This window comes from Thermobia domestica, chromosome 3 (genome assembly GCF_964235325.1).
Source record: "Thermobia domestica chromosome 3, izTheDome1.hap1.1, whole genome shotgun sequence".
In the NCBI taxonomy this organism is placed as follows: domain Eukaryota; kingdom Metazoa; phylum Arthropoda; class Insecta; order Zygentoma; family Lepismatidae; genus Thermobia; species Thermobia domestica.
Window position 1 is genome coordinate 276,397,778 of NC_137456.1, and position 16,436 is coordinate 276,414,213.

The window sequence follows — 16,436 nt, forward strand, 5'->3', positions numbered from 1 at the left end:
TAGTTCTCTGTACTTTACACTTATCACTACTTACTACGTTTTCAGTATGTCGCTTTAATTTGTGGATTAATTGCACTCCAGAAGTGTCTTTTTTGAGACAATATGCGTACCCACGGGCAAAAAATACCAAACTTGTCTTCTGCTTGGTCAGAGATTCCAAAGGACAGTAGCATAACATGTCATCCCAAACGTCGGGCAAATGTTAATCACTTTTGTGTCCAAAATAGCTTGGGTGGGAGTGGGATGCATTCAAAGGACATGAGAGTGTTGCTAAACAGAGACGCTTCATCTGGGTTGCTGAACAGACAGTTGAGGAAGCTAAATGTCACATTGCTTCCTTGGTGATACATATATGAAAAAATGAATTTTTACTATACTTTTTAACTTGTTTCTAGAGAAAGTGTCCGTAATACGGAGGTAAATAATATCTATAAAAGACAGAAAACACTGTCCGTGTCTGTACTAGAGAGTGTCTGCTTTAGAGAGGTTTGCCAATATGTTTTTTCCTATTGCAATGTTTGGGGATTACAAAATATGTCCGTTACGGGAGGTGTCCGCTTTATAGAGGTGTCCGTTAGTAGAGGTTTCACTGTATATATATATATATATATATATATATATATATATATATCAGGGACGTCATTTCAGACTTCGCTTGGGGGGGGGCAAGAGCGCCACCGACATAAGACTTTCATGTTTTGTAGTAGTATATTAGTATACAACTGATTAAAGTATATTACTCAAACTCTTGGAGGGGGGGCAATTGCCCCCTCCTGCCCCCCCTAAATGACGCCCCTGATATATATATATTTCAAAATTATAAGTCCTATTCTTTGCTCTACCAACATTAAATTACAATTTTATATATTAATTAGTAGTAATTATACCAACAGCTTTTACATAACTTGGGAGTACCGGTATTCTTTCACACTGGCCCTCCACAAACAACAGGGGAGTAGGTGGCTTAGTAGTAGAGCTCTCACCTGCAGTGTGCGAGGGGTCCTTTGTTCGATACCCGGCCACCTAAATTTGTGATGGACTTCATCATGTCCGTGGATTTTCTTGGGTTTCTCCTATTTCCTTCCACACACTTGTTCCACCAATTATTTCGCGATCATTCAATTTCATTGATCACCCGTTTCCTTTAGCCTTAAGGGTATAATTAAAAGTTTCGTTGATCGTAAAACTAGATATTTCATTTTCTTTCAAAAAACGAAAATGTAGGAAAATGTGAACAATACAAAACAAGAAAGAAAATAAATAAGCGTGATTCAAAGATTGCGCAAGGAAACACTTATGAAATGGCTAATCAGCCTTATGTCTTCATCAGTATCTATAACGGTGTGTAGTGGTGGCGATAAATTCATCTGTCTCTTCCTATTTCGTTCTATTTCTTTTCAGGAAGTTTATTTTGGATGTGGTATGCAATAGAAGGAAACCACCTTTCAATAAGAGTATTACATCCGAAAGGCAGAAAGGGGTCGCGGTGGCTCAATAGTAAAGTACAGTACAGTCTGTGGTGCATGGGGTCCCTGGTTAGATCCCAGCTCGCGCCAAGTGGGCTTTGTGGTGGACAAACACCGTGTACATGGGTTTTCTCAAGGTTCTCCCGCTTCCTCCCACTTTATTCATTTCTAACATCACCGCCTTCTTTAGCCCACACGGCATAACTGTAGTATGTAAAGATTTCATTTCATTTCATTTTTCCGAATGGCGGAAAGAAATTAAAAACAATAAAATTAAGCCATGAACACTAAACATTGTTAGGATGTCTGATCAGAATGCAGAATATTATTGATAGTTTCAGTAGCTGTTTTCCTCGTGCATTCTTTTAACCAAATACGTTTTATGAGTTGAATCTTGTTTGCTGTATTGTTTTACCTTTTCCTAAGCGGAAAGATAAATTGAAAGTGAATGAAAATTTGTAATTGAAAATAAAAGTTTAAAGCCAAACATAGTAAACTCTTTGTACATTAGTTCACAAGCTCTCCTGCACGCAAGGTATAAAAATGGTATTTAATATTTGGCAATGACTTACCATTAAATACATCACAATTTGAAAAATCCCAAATGGTTTCAACAAAACCTCTTGTCTTCTTCGGTGGCTTGGAAATTCGCACTGCAAACGTACATTAAGTAATTATGAAAGCTGCAGTCTATGAAACAGTTTAATTTAAGTAGAAAGTACTGTGTTGATAGATGGCCCTGACTATTAACTCAGTTTTGAATAACAATTGGGCTTCTGCGTGAGTTAGGGTTCTCACCTTCGGTACGGGAAGCCCAGGTTCAATTCCCAATGGTAGTTCTTGTGCTCCTGCATTCAGCGGTAGAGTCACTTTTCATGTCTTCAGTGTTGAGAAGAAACTTTGAACTCGGAACGGACGAATATAAACTCAATTCTTCATGAAAGCACAGTCATAATCTTACTTAAAATCTCTTGTCGTATCTGCATGCTTCTAATTCTTCATGCACATATATTTTATATTCAAAATGCTATTCAGTTATCTCGTAAACTGCTTTTGACACATTATTAAGTTTATTACCAAGAGCACAGATAAACCGCAACTTTTAGCTTTATTCCATTTCTTAACTCTCATCTATTTTTCTCACATTTGGCCTGGAGCACTCATGTTATAAAATGTTGCAAATCACTCGCTGTGTACTGTTGATTCCATAGTTTCATTATGGTTAAATTTTGATATTGAAAGATATCAAGGTATCTTAACACAAGTGTTCGAAGTGAATGAATCCATAAATTTTCCACAGTAATAAATATTACAACATTCGTGCATTCTTTTGTCGTTTTCTAAATTCATATTCGCCTCGCCAGATGTAATATCGATTCACATATTTTTTATCCATCATTCAGTTTTGGCTCTATATCATTAAAAGATTACTGAAAAATCGATGCAAAGCTGTGTACTACGTATCTTCCGTACTTTTTGTACACTCTTTTTCCAAAATTTTCTTTAGTCAATTTTTCGGTGCCTAAACAGAATCATCAGGCATAATGAGTTGCACGCGATGAAGCAGAGAAAAATTGGTTGAGTTAGAAGAGGTTTGTGGCATTTATATCACTGAGGTAGAATGGTAGATTGGCAACTCTCCGCATGTCAGAAGGAATCGTCACACGGAACAAACTTAATACATTTTAGATTTATCATGGTATCTTTCAGTCTGAGTATACTTGTTACCCTAAGATATCATTAAATTTCATAACATCGTTGTTATCACATATTTTTACAATGTCAGCAAGATTAGAATAAAGTGTTAAAAACTGTAAACCAAGTGAGTGTCTCAAAGTACAAGTAGACCAAGAATCAATTTAAGGTTTGATTGGTTGGTTAGAGTTGCAGTGTTTCTTGTCAGCACCGAGGCTATATGAGACGTGGGCCTACAGTGTTAAATAGAATATGAATCAGCGTAATGCATTCAAATTTCAGGGCTCCTACCGGGAATTGAACTCGAGATACCGTGCACTAAAAGCGCACTAGCCATTAGACCAGCGGGGACAGCTAAATTATCTTGTGAAGTAACACAGTGCTGAAAACTGTAAAGCCACTGTCACTACGTCTGGAATTGATATCTGTACCAATCAATTACAGCGATTTCCGTCAAGCCGATTAGTAGCTGATAGCTTTGTCTGAATACTCGAATTAAATAAAATCCAAGGATGATCCTTCTAGAGTTATCTTCGTAATTCAGTACTGTTACATACGTTCTTCTTCATTAGCAATAAAAAGTGTCTGCGTGAGGTATTTTCTGTCAGGTAAGTGTTAAAAAAAATTGATGTGCGTGACTATTCACCACTAATATAATACTAAGTATAAATCTCTGCTTGTCGATGAGAAATTTTGAAAGTAGCCCTGGAAAATCAGGACATTTAATTAGCAAAATTTGTAGCAATCCTTAAATATATTAGTTTCTTAATGAATTCTTATTGCTGTAGGTATTGATTCAAGATTATGGAAACAAGCTCAACTAGATAATCCCAACCCAGAGAAGTTAATACCAGTACCTATGGTTGGATTCAAAGAAGTGCGTTGGAGGATGAAATGTCAGGAACAAGAAACTCAGCTTCATCAAGCTTTCCTCGATAAAGTAGCCCAAGATATAACAGAGCTGCAGAGAAGGCACTCTGTATCTGTTGCCAAGATAGCTGAATACAGAAGAAGATTTGTAGAGCTGGAGCATAGAATATTGCAGGTAAACACGACATTTTTAAATCCACAGAACGAATTGGTAAATACAAAACTTCCATTCTCATCGCTACCTCGTTCATAGTTTGTTCAGTGTTCATGAGTAAATAACTAGTATTACGGGTTTTTTTGTTTGTTTGTTTGTTTGTTTTAGGAGATGCTGTACTTTTAAATAATGTAGTGAAGAGGTACGACTATTTGTAAAATCAGCATTTGTAATTATTAGATGTAATTTTTAACTAAGGCCGTTGCTATGAATTTTCATCTGCAAAATATAAGCATATTTTATCACTCCATAGACATTAATATGTGATACTACTCCTGATGATAGTAACGCTAACAGATGTCACTGCCTGCTCTATAAGATGTTAAACTGTGCAGGCAGTTTTCCGATTTAAAACTACTAGTACATATACACCAGGAGGAGTCCAAAAATAAGTTTCCCTATTCGACTGTGGACAGAGGTAGAGATGCAAGACCAAAAATAGCATGTGACATTCAAGATCAGACTACCTGTATTTTTCTACATAAGTATCACGTACATTGAGACATTCGTCATTCCGGTCTATAAGCTTCAAAAACCCTTCCAGGAAAAATTCAGGGCTCTGTATACGGAAGAAGCGTTGAACAGCTTCTATGATCTCAGCATTGCTTCCAAAGCCCTCCTCTACTTCATTGATGGTGATACACCGGTTCACTTTAATCATATCATCCACCATCCTGACAATTATTTTCTGTAGTGGCCGTGCAGGTCCTTCCAGGTTTCGGTGTGTCCAGGACTTGCTGCCGCCCCGAACTGGATTGATGACACAATCTCCGCATTTTTTTTAGAAATCATACTGAAAGTGTGCTTAGCACATGCAAGAGCAGCGATCTTCATTAAATTTGCATCAATTATTATTATTTTGCCCCGCCCTAGTGCACACTTAAGTATGGTGTTGCATTATAAATATGTTCCCTTGTAGCAGGGTTGGCTGGTTTAAACCAAGGTGGTTTAAACCAAAAAACGAAAAATGTTCGTAAAAGTGTGTTTGTAAAATCTTGATGGACACACATTTGTGGGTTATCACGTTTCACTCCCGTATATTATTTGTATTATATTCAGACCTAAATTCCCCATTCATTACTCAAGAAGATTCTATTACAAAAGCAATTTTTTTTATAAGTTTATAAATGTTTGTTTTCTGATTTTTTTGTAGTTATTATTATTGTTATGTAATTGCAATCAAAGAAAAATTCTAAATATTGTTTCGTTTCAATGTTTACTATTGATAAAATACATCGAAATGCCGTACTTTTGTGTGTGTGTGGGGGGGGGGGGGGGTTCATACAGACCTCACGAGAGGCATTTAGTGAAATGAGAAGTATCTTTGATATCTATTTATGTATAAATGAGTCTGAGCCAAAGTGGACTCAAATAATTTGTATCTTTAATCACTTATTATTTATTTATTTCTTACTGTTATGCAAATTAAGTCGTTGTATTTCTTTAATTTGGACTAATGAAAGTCGTTGTTAACTAACTTGAACTAAATTAGTTCTTTTGTACTCCGTAGTACTTTGAAATTGTTCATATGTAATTCTGTATAATGGTTTCACGTGTGCAATTGTTTATCTTTTTGTCCTGAAATGACTCTTGACAGTTATATTAAGAAGCATGTAAAGATCAGTACAATTTATTTTTATCAGGATTCCTTCGTGAGTGAGTCGGCAGATGTATCGCATTTGTGGCCAATTAGTCCTGGTTCCGAGTTCAAATGGAGGACAGTTTCTCTCGGATGTAACTCGAGAAGCTGTTTTTATTCCGCTTTAAGCTTATTTGACCCCTTCCAACATAACCCGGTTGTTGCATAATAACATCAAGGCGAAACAAACTTATTTCTGTCCATATATGATATGAATATATGGAGCAAATTATTTAAACCAAAAAACCTGGTTTAAACAAAAAAAAAAAGTTCTTTTTTCAATAAAAAGCATGTTTTTTGCCAACCCTGCTTTGTAGGGTCTTTCTTTTAAAGGTACTCGCGCCGCCCCTGACAATCTTCGGCGCCACCCCAGGGTGGCGCGCCGCACAGTTTGAAAGCCCCTGTCCTAAGCAAAGAAAAACTCAAATTTATCAGGTATTTTCTCTGCGAAGACAATAATTATTTACAAAGATAAAAACACATTTTCAGATCTTATTATTGAATTTAACAGCATCTACGAAAGTTTAAAATTTACTGTGGAAAACATTCGTCAACAATCTTTAATTTTCTAGACATCCACATTTACCGAAACAACAACAAATTCTGCATTTCAACCTTTAGGATAAAAGCCGTATTATTTTATATGTATACAAAGAATTGGCACACTTCTACCTCATAAAGGCGAAAATTTGGAAAAAATTTCTAATAGCTTTCCGATATTCTGCGGAAGGAAAAATATCAAGCACCTTAAAATACTGTTTGATTTAGAAAAGAAGTGTGGTGTTGATTCACTAGAAAACGGAAAAGATCTGCATGGGTGGTTCACAACAAATAAATTTGTAAATAATCGGAAAACCGATAAGGTATGCATTCCTTGACGAATTGAGAATCAATTTTGCGATAAAATTGTACACAAGTTTTGAAAGCTTTTTGTGAGCATTCAAAAATTATTTCAGGAATGAATTAGTTTCTCCAGGAATGTACGTTATTGCTTGTGAGTATACTGAGTCCTATATAGGAATGGGAAAGAGAAGTATTTCCACTACAATTGAAGAACATATTCGAGACCCTAGAAGCTAAGAACCCCTCGACTTCGGGTTTGTCTAGATATTTACAGAAAACATGACACAACATAGAAAGAAGGAGTTCTTTATATCCATGTTTCAGCAACGCGGAAAGGAACATTTTTGAATAGTTTTTCATTAGGACTGAAGACCTCAACTCAATTTATATAGGGGAACCTAGGTCATAGATGGGACAACATAATCACGATATAAAGAAAAAGTCAATACCTTGCAAAATTTACTGTTATTTTCCAACAGTACATGTTTTTCACATGTTACTACTAAAGGATGTTTCGAGACACTCTCCTCGTAACTATTATAGCTCGGATTTGCTCACAGTGTCATGACACTGAGTTGGATAGTCAGTTGCTTAACCTTGCAACTTAGTATATGGAACAACGCAAAAAATGAAAGAAATCATTTTTGAAAAGAAAATTTATAAATAAATATAACATGTATATATTCAACTTACAGTAAATTGTTTATTAGATGATAGTGTTTTTGTCTCTTATAAGGACAATTTATAATGACATATTAACTTTAATAGACAGAACCAAGTTAATTATTTTAAAGATACTTTTATGGACTTGTATATAATAAGTCCGTTAATTAGGACCAAAATATTCTGTTAAATTAGGTAATGGGCTAACATTAGAACCTAGGAATTGTTAAAATAGTGAAGAATCAAGATTTTGCAGAATACTGAAATATACTTGTATTTTATAGGAAAATACACTAAACATACGCGCAGAAAATATCTTTCCAGCAACGCGGTAAAAATTGTTGATGAACAAGATCTCCGCGAGGATCGAAATGGTACGATAAACAGATAAAACCCTGAGGCACAAAGGTAGTTTTGTGTTCCTTATGGATATGTACCCTATAGTTCAATCAGTAAAACTTGTGCACAATATTTATTTCCAGTGTCACTGCATTACTGATGCATCATACAACACCGTACACCTTAAATTCATACTTACCAATTTTGTACTCTAACATATGTATTCTTGTTACTGCCGATTCACTGTTGTTACCGTCTAAAATGTAGATAAAGTATGGTCACTTCTTGTCGTTTTACATCCTTTTAGTTTTAGGATTTAAAAATAATATAAATAACATACACATTCGTATAAATACTGTAATTATTTACATATATTGCTTGATTTTTAATTATTTCATTTTTGTCCCAGGTGCTTGTAAAGCAAGAAATCTGTAGAAAAGCTGGTCTTACTATGCAACCAGAAGAGGAAATGTTACGTTCGCAGTTAGAAAATCTGCAGGCACAGTTAAATATTCCAACTCAATTCAAGGTGAGTTTGTTGATATTTGTGATACTGCGGGATGTAAATATTTTATGTAAATAAATATAAGGAAGTCCTTTTTTAACGGAATCACTCAAATTGTTAATACAGTGGATGCAACTTGGTCCAGAGTATAATTTTCGAGCTTTTAATCAAAAGTGAATTGAAATTTTTGTAGTTGAAAAGTTACAGGTTAAAAATTATAAATTTCTGTAAGAGAAGTAGACAGGCCACTACTGACAATAGTACAATTAAAGGAAGGAGAAAAGTTTGGAAAGACAAATCACAACGTACTGATATATTGTATTCGTATTCGTAGTTACTCGTACATCTGAGGGGAGCGCGGTGGCTCAGTGGTAGAGCGTTCACCTCTAGTGCTTGGGGTCCCGGGTTCGATCCCAGCCCCCGCCAAGTGAACTTTGTGGTGGACAAACACCGTGCTCGTGGGTTTTCTCGGGGTTCTCCCGTTTCCTTCCACTTTCTTCATTCCACCATTTCACTCATCTCTCATCATCACCGTTTCCTTTAGCCTAACCGGCATAGGCGTGGGACGTAAAATTCAAAAATTTTCATTTCATTTCATTTTCGTACATCTGATAAGTTTATCAGTTGAGTTTTGATTTTTGTTAAAAAGCGAACATGATCTTAGTTTTCATGTTTTACATAAGTGAACAATCAATATTTAATCTAATAAATACAAGATAAAAGGGACAGAGAGAGTAACAAACGAAGATGTTTTAAAACGAATAGAAGAGAAGAAGACGCTTTTAGCCAGCATCCTTCGTAGGAGGTCCAATTGGATTAAACATATTTTGCGAAGGAATTTTTGTGTGTATTAATAATAATAATAATAATAATAATAATAATAATATAATAATAAAGATAATAATAATAATAATTTTCAACATGAAAAGCTGAAAACGAGACATCTGAAAAAGTTTAACAACGAAAGTTTTATTTTCTTGGATATGCAGTCATTTGAGGGGCCTTGAAAAGTATTTGTATTGGGAGAGGAATTGAGGTTCCACTACTGTGTGCGAGACAATTGCTAGTAAACTTAACGTTCCTCAGCAATAATCTCTAATTTTTTCTTTCTTTCTTTTTAATTTTTATATATGCAGGTTAAGGGCCCAGATCTTTCAAAGGAGAGCTATTAAAATTAATTTGTCCTCTTTTCGTTTACAGGGTCGACTAGTTGAGCTGCTGTCCCAAGTTCGAATGCAAAGTACAAAGACAGCTCCAAGGAACTTAGAAAGATACGCAATGGACGAGGCAGTGCAAGAAGATATTAAACAGGTATTGCGTTTAAATATATTTGTATAATGTTATTGATAATCATTACAATAAATGTTTGTTACGAGATGCATTCTTGTGTGCATGTGTGTCTAGAGGCTCTTGAGTCATCTGATATGTCTTGAGCACTTCATATTCTTATTTCTTCCAACAAGTGTGTTTACGACTAGCTTAACAAAGTTATAACGACTTTTAAGAAATAACGGAGCCGAATTATTTTTTTCTTTTTCTAAAGAATCTCAGCAAAAAATCATAAGGCTTGAGTTTATATGCTCCGCCCGTTACATGTAATGGAGAAGTCGACGAACAATCGAAAGTTGTACAAATGCCATCGTACATTGGACAGGTAGTCGTTTATAGTACTCTGGACGAGACATGGATGTATATCGGAAAACAAAGACCATCTTCTGTCGTTTCTGTGGGTCCAGAGGTAGTTCTAAGTACTTTTTTTTAAAGCTTATTACCAGATGAACATTTTGGAGCCAATGTACCACCATGATATTTCATTCCTATGTGGGACACATTTCAATTTTAATTCGCAGGACAATTTTAATTCTTAAGAGGAAGTGAACGGTGACGTAGTGGCACGTAAAGCGGAAATTCGTGCATTCCGCTTTACAGACATTCCCGTGAAGTCCTCTGATGGATTTCCCATGAATGTTTGTTGGTTCCCGTTGTTGAATCGAGCTTTGAACCATCGACAGCGCGCATATTCAACGATCTGTAGAAAGTTTCGTAAGACGAATGGAACAAACTTGATTAAATTGTGCTTCAACACACTCTTCTTCAATGGAAACTGAGATGCAAGGCGATGGATAACAGACAGATCTTGTATATCGAGCTCAACTCTGGTGGCGTGCCAGATTCATTAGCAAAAACCTGAAACGACTTTGCGTTTTAAAAATATTTGAAAGATAGAAATGAATGTACACAACCTAATTTCTGTATGTTGACAGCCATATTAAGAATAATGAAATAAAACAAAAAAAAAAAAAAAAAAAAAAAATGCGGGAATTAGAATCTCGATTTCGCACTGTGCAAGCAACTGATGTTAACGTTAAGCTCAGTTTATACTATAAGTAAAGATAAACGGGTATGTTGGCTAACACAGTTGGACTAGGATTTTGAAGTACTGAGATTAAACCTAGGTTGCTTTTATAGAAAATCAACAATTACAAAGGTAATACAGACATAATGGTAGATGGGCTAAGAGGGAAAAGTAATTTGATAGTCATTTCATAAGATATAACTAAGAAAAAGGGAAACAGGACAGTACTTTGATGTTGCACTGGTCCTTCAGGTTAATCTGCTTCTCTTCTCCCAGTGGCTTAAACTGACAACTGTTACGGAGGGCTCTGGTCCAATACTTAGCCAAGGCTTCCCAAGTATGTTCACTATTCCCGTCATTCTTGAGACGAAGCCAAAGCGTGGAAATTCTCGTAAACTTAATAGTGAAACACATGGAAGCATTCTCTACCAATTCAAAACTTAGTCAACTTATCCTCGTCAATATGTACTTGTACTTTTCACAAAAGAAATGTCTTGGGGAATATTCAGTGAGCCATTCCCTCAGACAATCTCCTACGAATGCCGATATCACACTCCTCTCGAAAGCACTGGGCTTTCCTATATCAATCAACTCGGAAGACTAGAATCCGATACGTGGATATGACTTTATTAAGAAGTAAAGAGCCTAATGCAATCTTAAGAATGTGGAAGTGGGAGTAGACCTCTCTTGTTTTTTTTTCTGAAAGAATACTAAGTTAAGTGAATGAAATGTAAATCATATACATATTTGTTGTCTCACCCAGTGCAACAGTCGGGTTCCTGTGCTATCGTTGTTCTGTTCTTTCGGTATTTCTTGCATACCAAATAATCGTATGTCCATCATCTCATAGCTTCCTTAACAAAATTTGTCCACTATTGTTTGATTACTTCTACAAATGGTCAGTAGATGATTAATGAATAAGTGTTTGAAGAAAGCACACACACACACACACACACACACAAAAAAAAACTACTTATGTTACTGGTAGTTGAATTGGAAGAGTAACCTCTCGACCAGTGCGAGAAGCTCCCTTGTGGCTAAGCGGTAGCGTACGTGCCTTTGACATGAGAGATCCGGGTTCGATTCCCAGCGGAAGCTCATGTAGTTCGAATCCCACGTTAAGCTATAGATTAACGTCGTATATAGTCCCACCACTGAAAAAGACACTAAATTCAAATCAAATCAAATGAACCAGTGTGAGGTTGGGGTTAAAATCCCTACCAGTTGAACGGTCAAGATTTATGTATAATGCAGATTTGATTGCAATTGCTGTTGCAGATTTAGAATGACACTTTAATAAAAATAAGTTACGTATTTATTATTAGAATAGTAATCTTGATAATCCTAGATTCTGAAAGCCTATTAAGCTATATGTTTTTCTTTTACAGTTCCTTGCCTCAGAACAAATTGGAATGGCTTCCCTAGTGAAGACTGTTCAGGAAGACTTAACAGATTTGAAACTGATCAAAGACGGAATGCTGCAATTATTACAAGGACACTAGACAATGTAATAAATTAATGTAATTCTTATTTTTTTTTTCCAAAGTTAATATGAATAACTCACAGGTTGAGAAGAAAAAAGGAACTATGAAATTTGTGTATACTGAACATTTTCTATCTTTGAATGCTACACTTTTAGTTATGTGTCATCTGTGTGAGTCACAACCAACAATTTAAGTAAGAAAGGCCAATTCTTTTTTTTTTTTTTTTTTTTTTTTAATTAAAAATAAGAAAATGTGTAATATGATGTATATCATTTTGAAATTTGATATATTTGTATGTGTATATTTCTTCTTTCTTTATTTTTTTGTAACATTTTAAAAGACAAATATTGGAAAGAAAAAGAAAACATTTAATAATGGCAATGTACAAACATTTGGAAATAAAATTTGGCTTAATTATAGGAATTTACTTTTAATTCCATGTGTAAAAAGAAATCTTTGGATACATTGTTTCTGAACAAGGAGACGGACTATCATAAGGTTGTTTCGAATTCCTGAGAGATAGCGTGAATTTTGGTATGCGTGGTTCCAACTGCAATTGCCGTTTGGAGCACATGTAGTCCCATGTTCTAAGTGTAAGTTCATCTCTTCCTGAAATTAGAGAACACGAAACTCCTAAAAATAAACTCAAGACTTCTAGTGCAAATAATGTTCTTTATCGTATACTAACTCTACACTTGCTGCAGAATCAGATAGATCAAAAAGTAGTTTTCTTTAGCATAGAGGCGGTAGGCTACTGTTTCCGTATTTGTATGTATATGAAAAGCGTAGGTGCTTAGCACCTTCCATCGTTTAGATAAGGAAAAGATGCAAAATTTTGTATGTTTTCAAAGGGTACAGAAACTAATTCTACAGAACACAGACAGATAACTGCATTTGAATGAATACGCTGATGTTAGAAACACTGACATTGAAATTGAAGCAGAGATCAAATACAAAGATAAATCACAAGTCTTGCAATATTTCCACAAACCAAACAGCATGCGCGTATATACGCCGTGATCAACCATAAGTAGTGTGGCAAGCGGACCATTTAACACGGAGGCCGCTACTCCGTCAATGTCTTCAGTCAGTTTTTTAGTGACAGTGACAATGGGTGCTTAACAACGTCTGATACATCAACAGTTGGAGTATGAGTTCGAATTCAGATATAACAATTCGGCAGCAATCCAAAACATTTGTCACACGAAATGAAAAGGTGCCAACAACTCGTTGGTTCCAGAAATTTCGTGCATGTAAAAATGTCGAAAATCAGCCGTCCCAAAGTAACGGATTCGGAGTTCATACAACACGCTAGTAAAAGAAATCTATCCACCAGCATAAAACTCGATTTTGAAATAAACTCGGCAGTCCCAGTCCACTGTAGTGCGTCACCTTCACGAATTCGGGAAAACTATCAGGAGCTGCAGCATGGTGTCACATGAGTTGATCCCAGCTCGGGAATGTCATGTTCCGACAACTTCTACAAATCCATGTGATGTGCGTTTTTTGAAACAATTATCACATGCGATGAAAAGTGAGTGTTTTTCCGAAACCTGAATGTTCAAAAACAGTGGTTGAGCAAGGGCCAACTTCCAGAACTGGTTATCAAACAGGGCCGTTTCGAGCATGAAGTCAGTTCTGTGTGTGGTGGAACTACGAGGGGCTAATTCACTTCGAGTTTGCTTCTAACAATCGTACCATCAGTACCAACTTTTAATCTGAACAGTTGGAGCAGATGTATTCTGCGCTATGCCAAAAATATTGTGCATTGGGGGAACCGAAAGTGCGTCCTATAGCAACAATATAACACAAAACTGACACCACACTATATATACAATCCCGACCTTGACCCTTTGGATTATTTCCTATTTTGGCCCATGATCCACTTCGGAAATCACGATGCTTTGCTAACCAGAAGATGCAAACATCAGTGACTGACTTCTTTATCTCGAAAGACAACACATGGAATCGAGGAAGTGGTAGGAAGGTGGCTGTAGACAGTCCAACACGAGGGGATATACTCAGTGGGGCTAGTCAGCCGGTTTGCACGGGTTCACTAGAACTGGTTGTTAAAATATTTCCAATTCGCAGAACCGTTTCTTATACCCAGACATAACAGTAAATTTTACCCAGTTATACTCAGGGACACTAAATTTTAGTTTAACTATCATTGTTTTTAGAAATTCATACAGCTACAGGGTTAAACATATAATCTCTCAGAACAAAGAATAAGCATTTATTTTTTAATCTCAAATACTTAGATATCAAGAATGAGAACTGGAGTCACATTAATGTAGTGGTGAGAATTATTTATGCTTAAAACACATACATACCATTATCAACAATTGTTGATCCATTGCTGGATTAAGGTCCTTCCAATAGTTTTTGACAACCATCTACAAGAATCATTTCAAAAGTCTTGCACACGGCGCATGCACGACCGTTTGAGTGGTGTGATCAATTTTATGTCAGTTGTGAGTCAGAGTTTGGGCTTGACAGTTGTGTCTGTGTTGTGAGAAATTCAGTGTTAAAATGGAAGATGAACCCGATTCAGTTCAGATAACCCATAGTGACCAGCGTTCCTATATCAAAATCGAAACTACGTGGAAAGAATCCAACTCAAATTTGCAATGCTTTGCAAAAAATTTGTGGTATGGTACAGTGCATCGTAGCACTGTATCATGTGGTCAGCTCGTTCCGTGAAGGTCGTGTAATCACTGCGGACAAACCAAGAAGTGGAAGACCAACAATTGCAACAGAATACACCTCTGAGATTATTGTGAATGACATTTTGAGAGAGGATCGACAAAAAACATGTGAGAAAATTGCATATGAGGTAAAGATGTCTGTCACTTCAGCTTGCAGAATCATAACTGAAAAGTTAAAGATGAAAAAAATTGCTGCCAGATGGGTTCTGCACGATCTTAGTGAAGAGCAGAAAGCATGCCGTAAAAGAATCGCAGAAGAATACTTCCCCACCCACCATATAGCCCTGATTTGAGCCCACCAAACTTTGATTTTGTTTCCCAAATTGAAGGAACCACTCCATCAAAAACGTTTTGATACAATTGGCGAGGCTTCCAGTGAGGTGACCCGAGTGGTTAGACAGCTCAACAATGAAGGTGCCTTATCCAGTATACAGAATTTACCAAAACGTTGGGAAGTCACACCACCTTGTATCAGGATGCTGTATAGATCTTTACTTGTCATACTTGTCATTTGTGGTGTCCATTTAAAAATTGCTTTTGTCTACCTTGTAGTTTCCTAAGAGAGTTATATCTATCCATTTACTCTCTCTCTCGATATATATATAGATTCAAGAGACTGTGGATGGCGGTCCTTATCAGCGCAAAGGAAATCACGCTTACGCAATCCAAAAATGCATATTTCATTAATGTTCAATGGGTGTACGGATTATTCCCTGCAGGGTGAAATTCCCAGACATACCATCAACCGAATTTTGAGATATGATCTGACTTTATGATTGGTCCAAAGTAGGCAAACGATAAGCCTTGATAGAAATGAACATGGAATCCTTCAGCGCGATGTCGGAAGTGTTAAGGATCGTCAGCAGCATGGTCTCTCGTAATCGGGAAAACGCATAGTGTGATGTTTTCTTTCACGCTTATAAGTGAAGAAAATGTGAAATATACCGTGACGAAATACATATCACGTTATTGCGAACACAAAGAAACAAGGAATTGCCGGTTTCTAACACTTCTGCCTTCCCTCCGAAGCATTGGATGTCCATTATTACCAAGGTTTACCTCCTGGCTACTTTGGATTATTCTTGAAATCAGGGTATATCTGAAAACTCTATTGAAAACATATCTGAGAATTACACCCTGTAGCGAATAACCTTTACACCTATTCACAATACTGATAATACTTGTATTACTTGAAGCGTTATTTATATTGAAGCATTGCAATATAAATATCCAACCACTTTGAGAATAGGGATAAAGAAATGAGGAACAGGAAAATTTTCAAATGAATTACAATATGATTTTCATGTTTAATCATAACTATACACCATGTCACTTGAAATTCCTAGGATTTAACATCTGTCTCCTCTATATTTATATTAATTCGTGCCAATAGTCACTATTAGTGAAAATTAATTTATGTTTAGCGTTATCATATGACATCCAAGTAGTTACGGAAGGATCAATAAAGATACAAGAATGCTCAGGAGAGACTATAGCCTGTATTAGCCTAACCACCCAATTCAATCTTCGTGTGACTGTTAATGGTGGATGTATATAACAAATATATAACTCTAATATCTTCAAAACTTTGAAATTAAGATGATGTGCCAGTTAAATAGTCTGTCTGTAGCCCAGTGTGGCAGAATCGTAGTTC

The 16,436-nt window shown here is 36.1% G+C and overlaps 1 protein-coding gene across 2 annotated transcripts in view; it reads left to right on the forward strand.

The window, feature by feature from the left end:
• Positions 1-12,493, forward strand: part of Nup54 (nuclear pore complex protein Nup54) — a 132,910-nt gene extending 120,417 nt beyond the window's left edge. For both annotated transcript variants that reach the window (XM_081752431.1, XM_081752432.1), the window contains 4 exons: positions 3,950-4,206; positions 8,139-8,258; positions 9,435-9,545; positions 11,979-12,493. In XM_081752431.1, coding sequence (XP_081608557.1) covers positions 3,950-4,206; positions 8,139-8,258; positions 9,435-9,545; positions 11,979-12,092 — 602 coding nt within the window. In that variant the 3' untranslated portion in view covers positions 12,093-12,493. The remainder of the gene's footprint in view (positions 1-3,949; positions 4,207-8,138; positions 8,259-9,434; positions 9,546-11,978) is intronic.
• Positions 12,494-16,436: the final 3,943 nt, after the last annotated feature.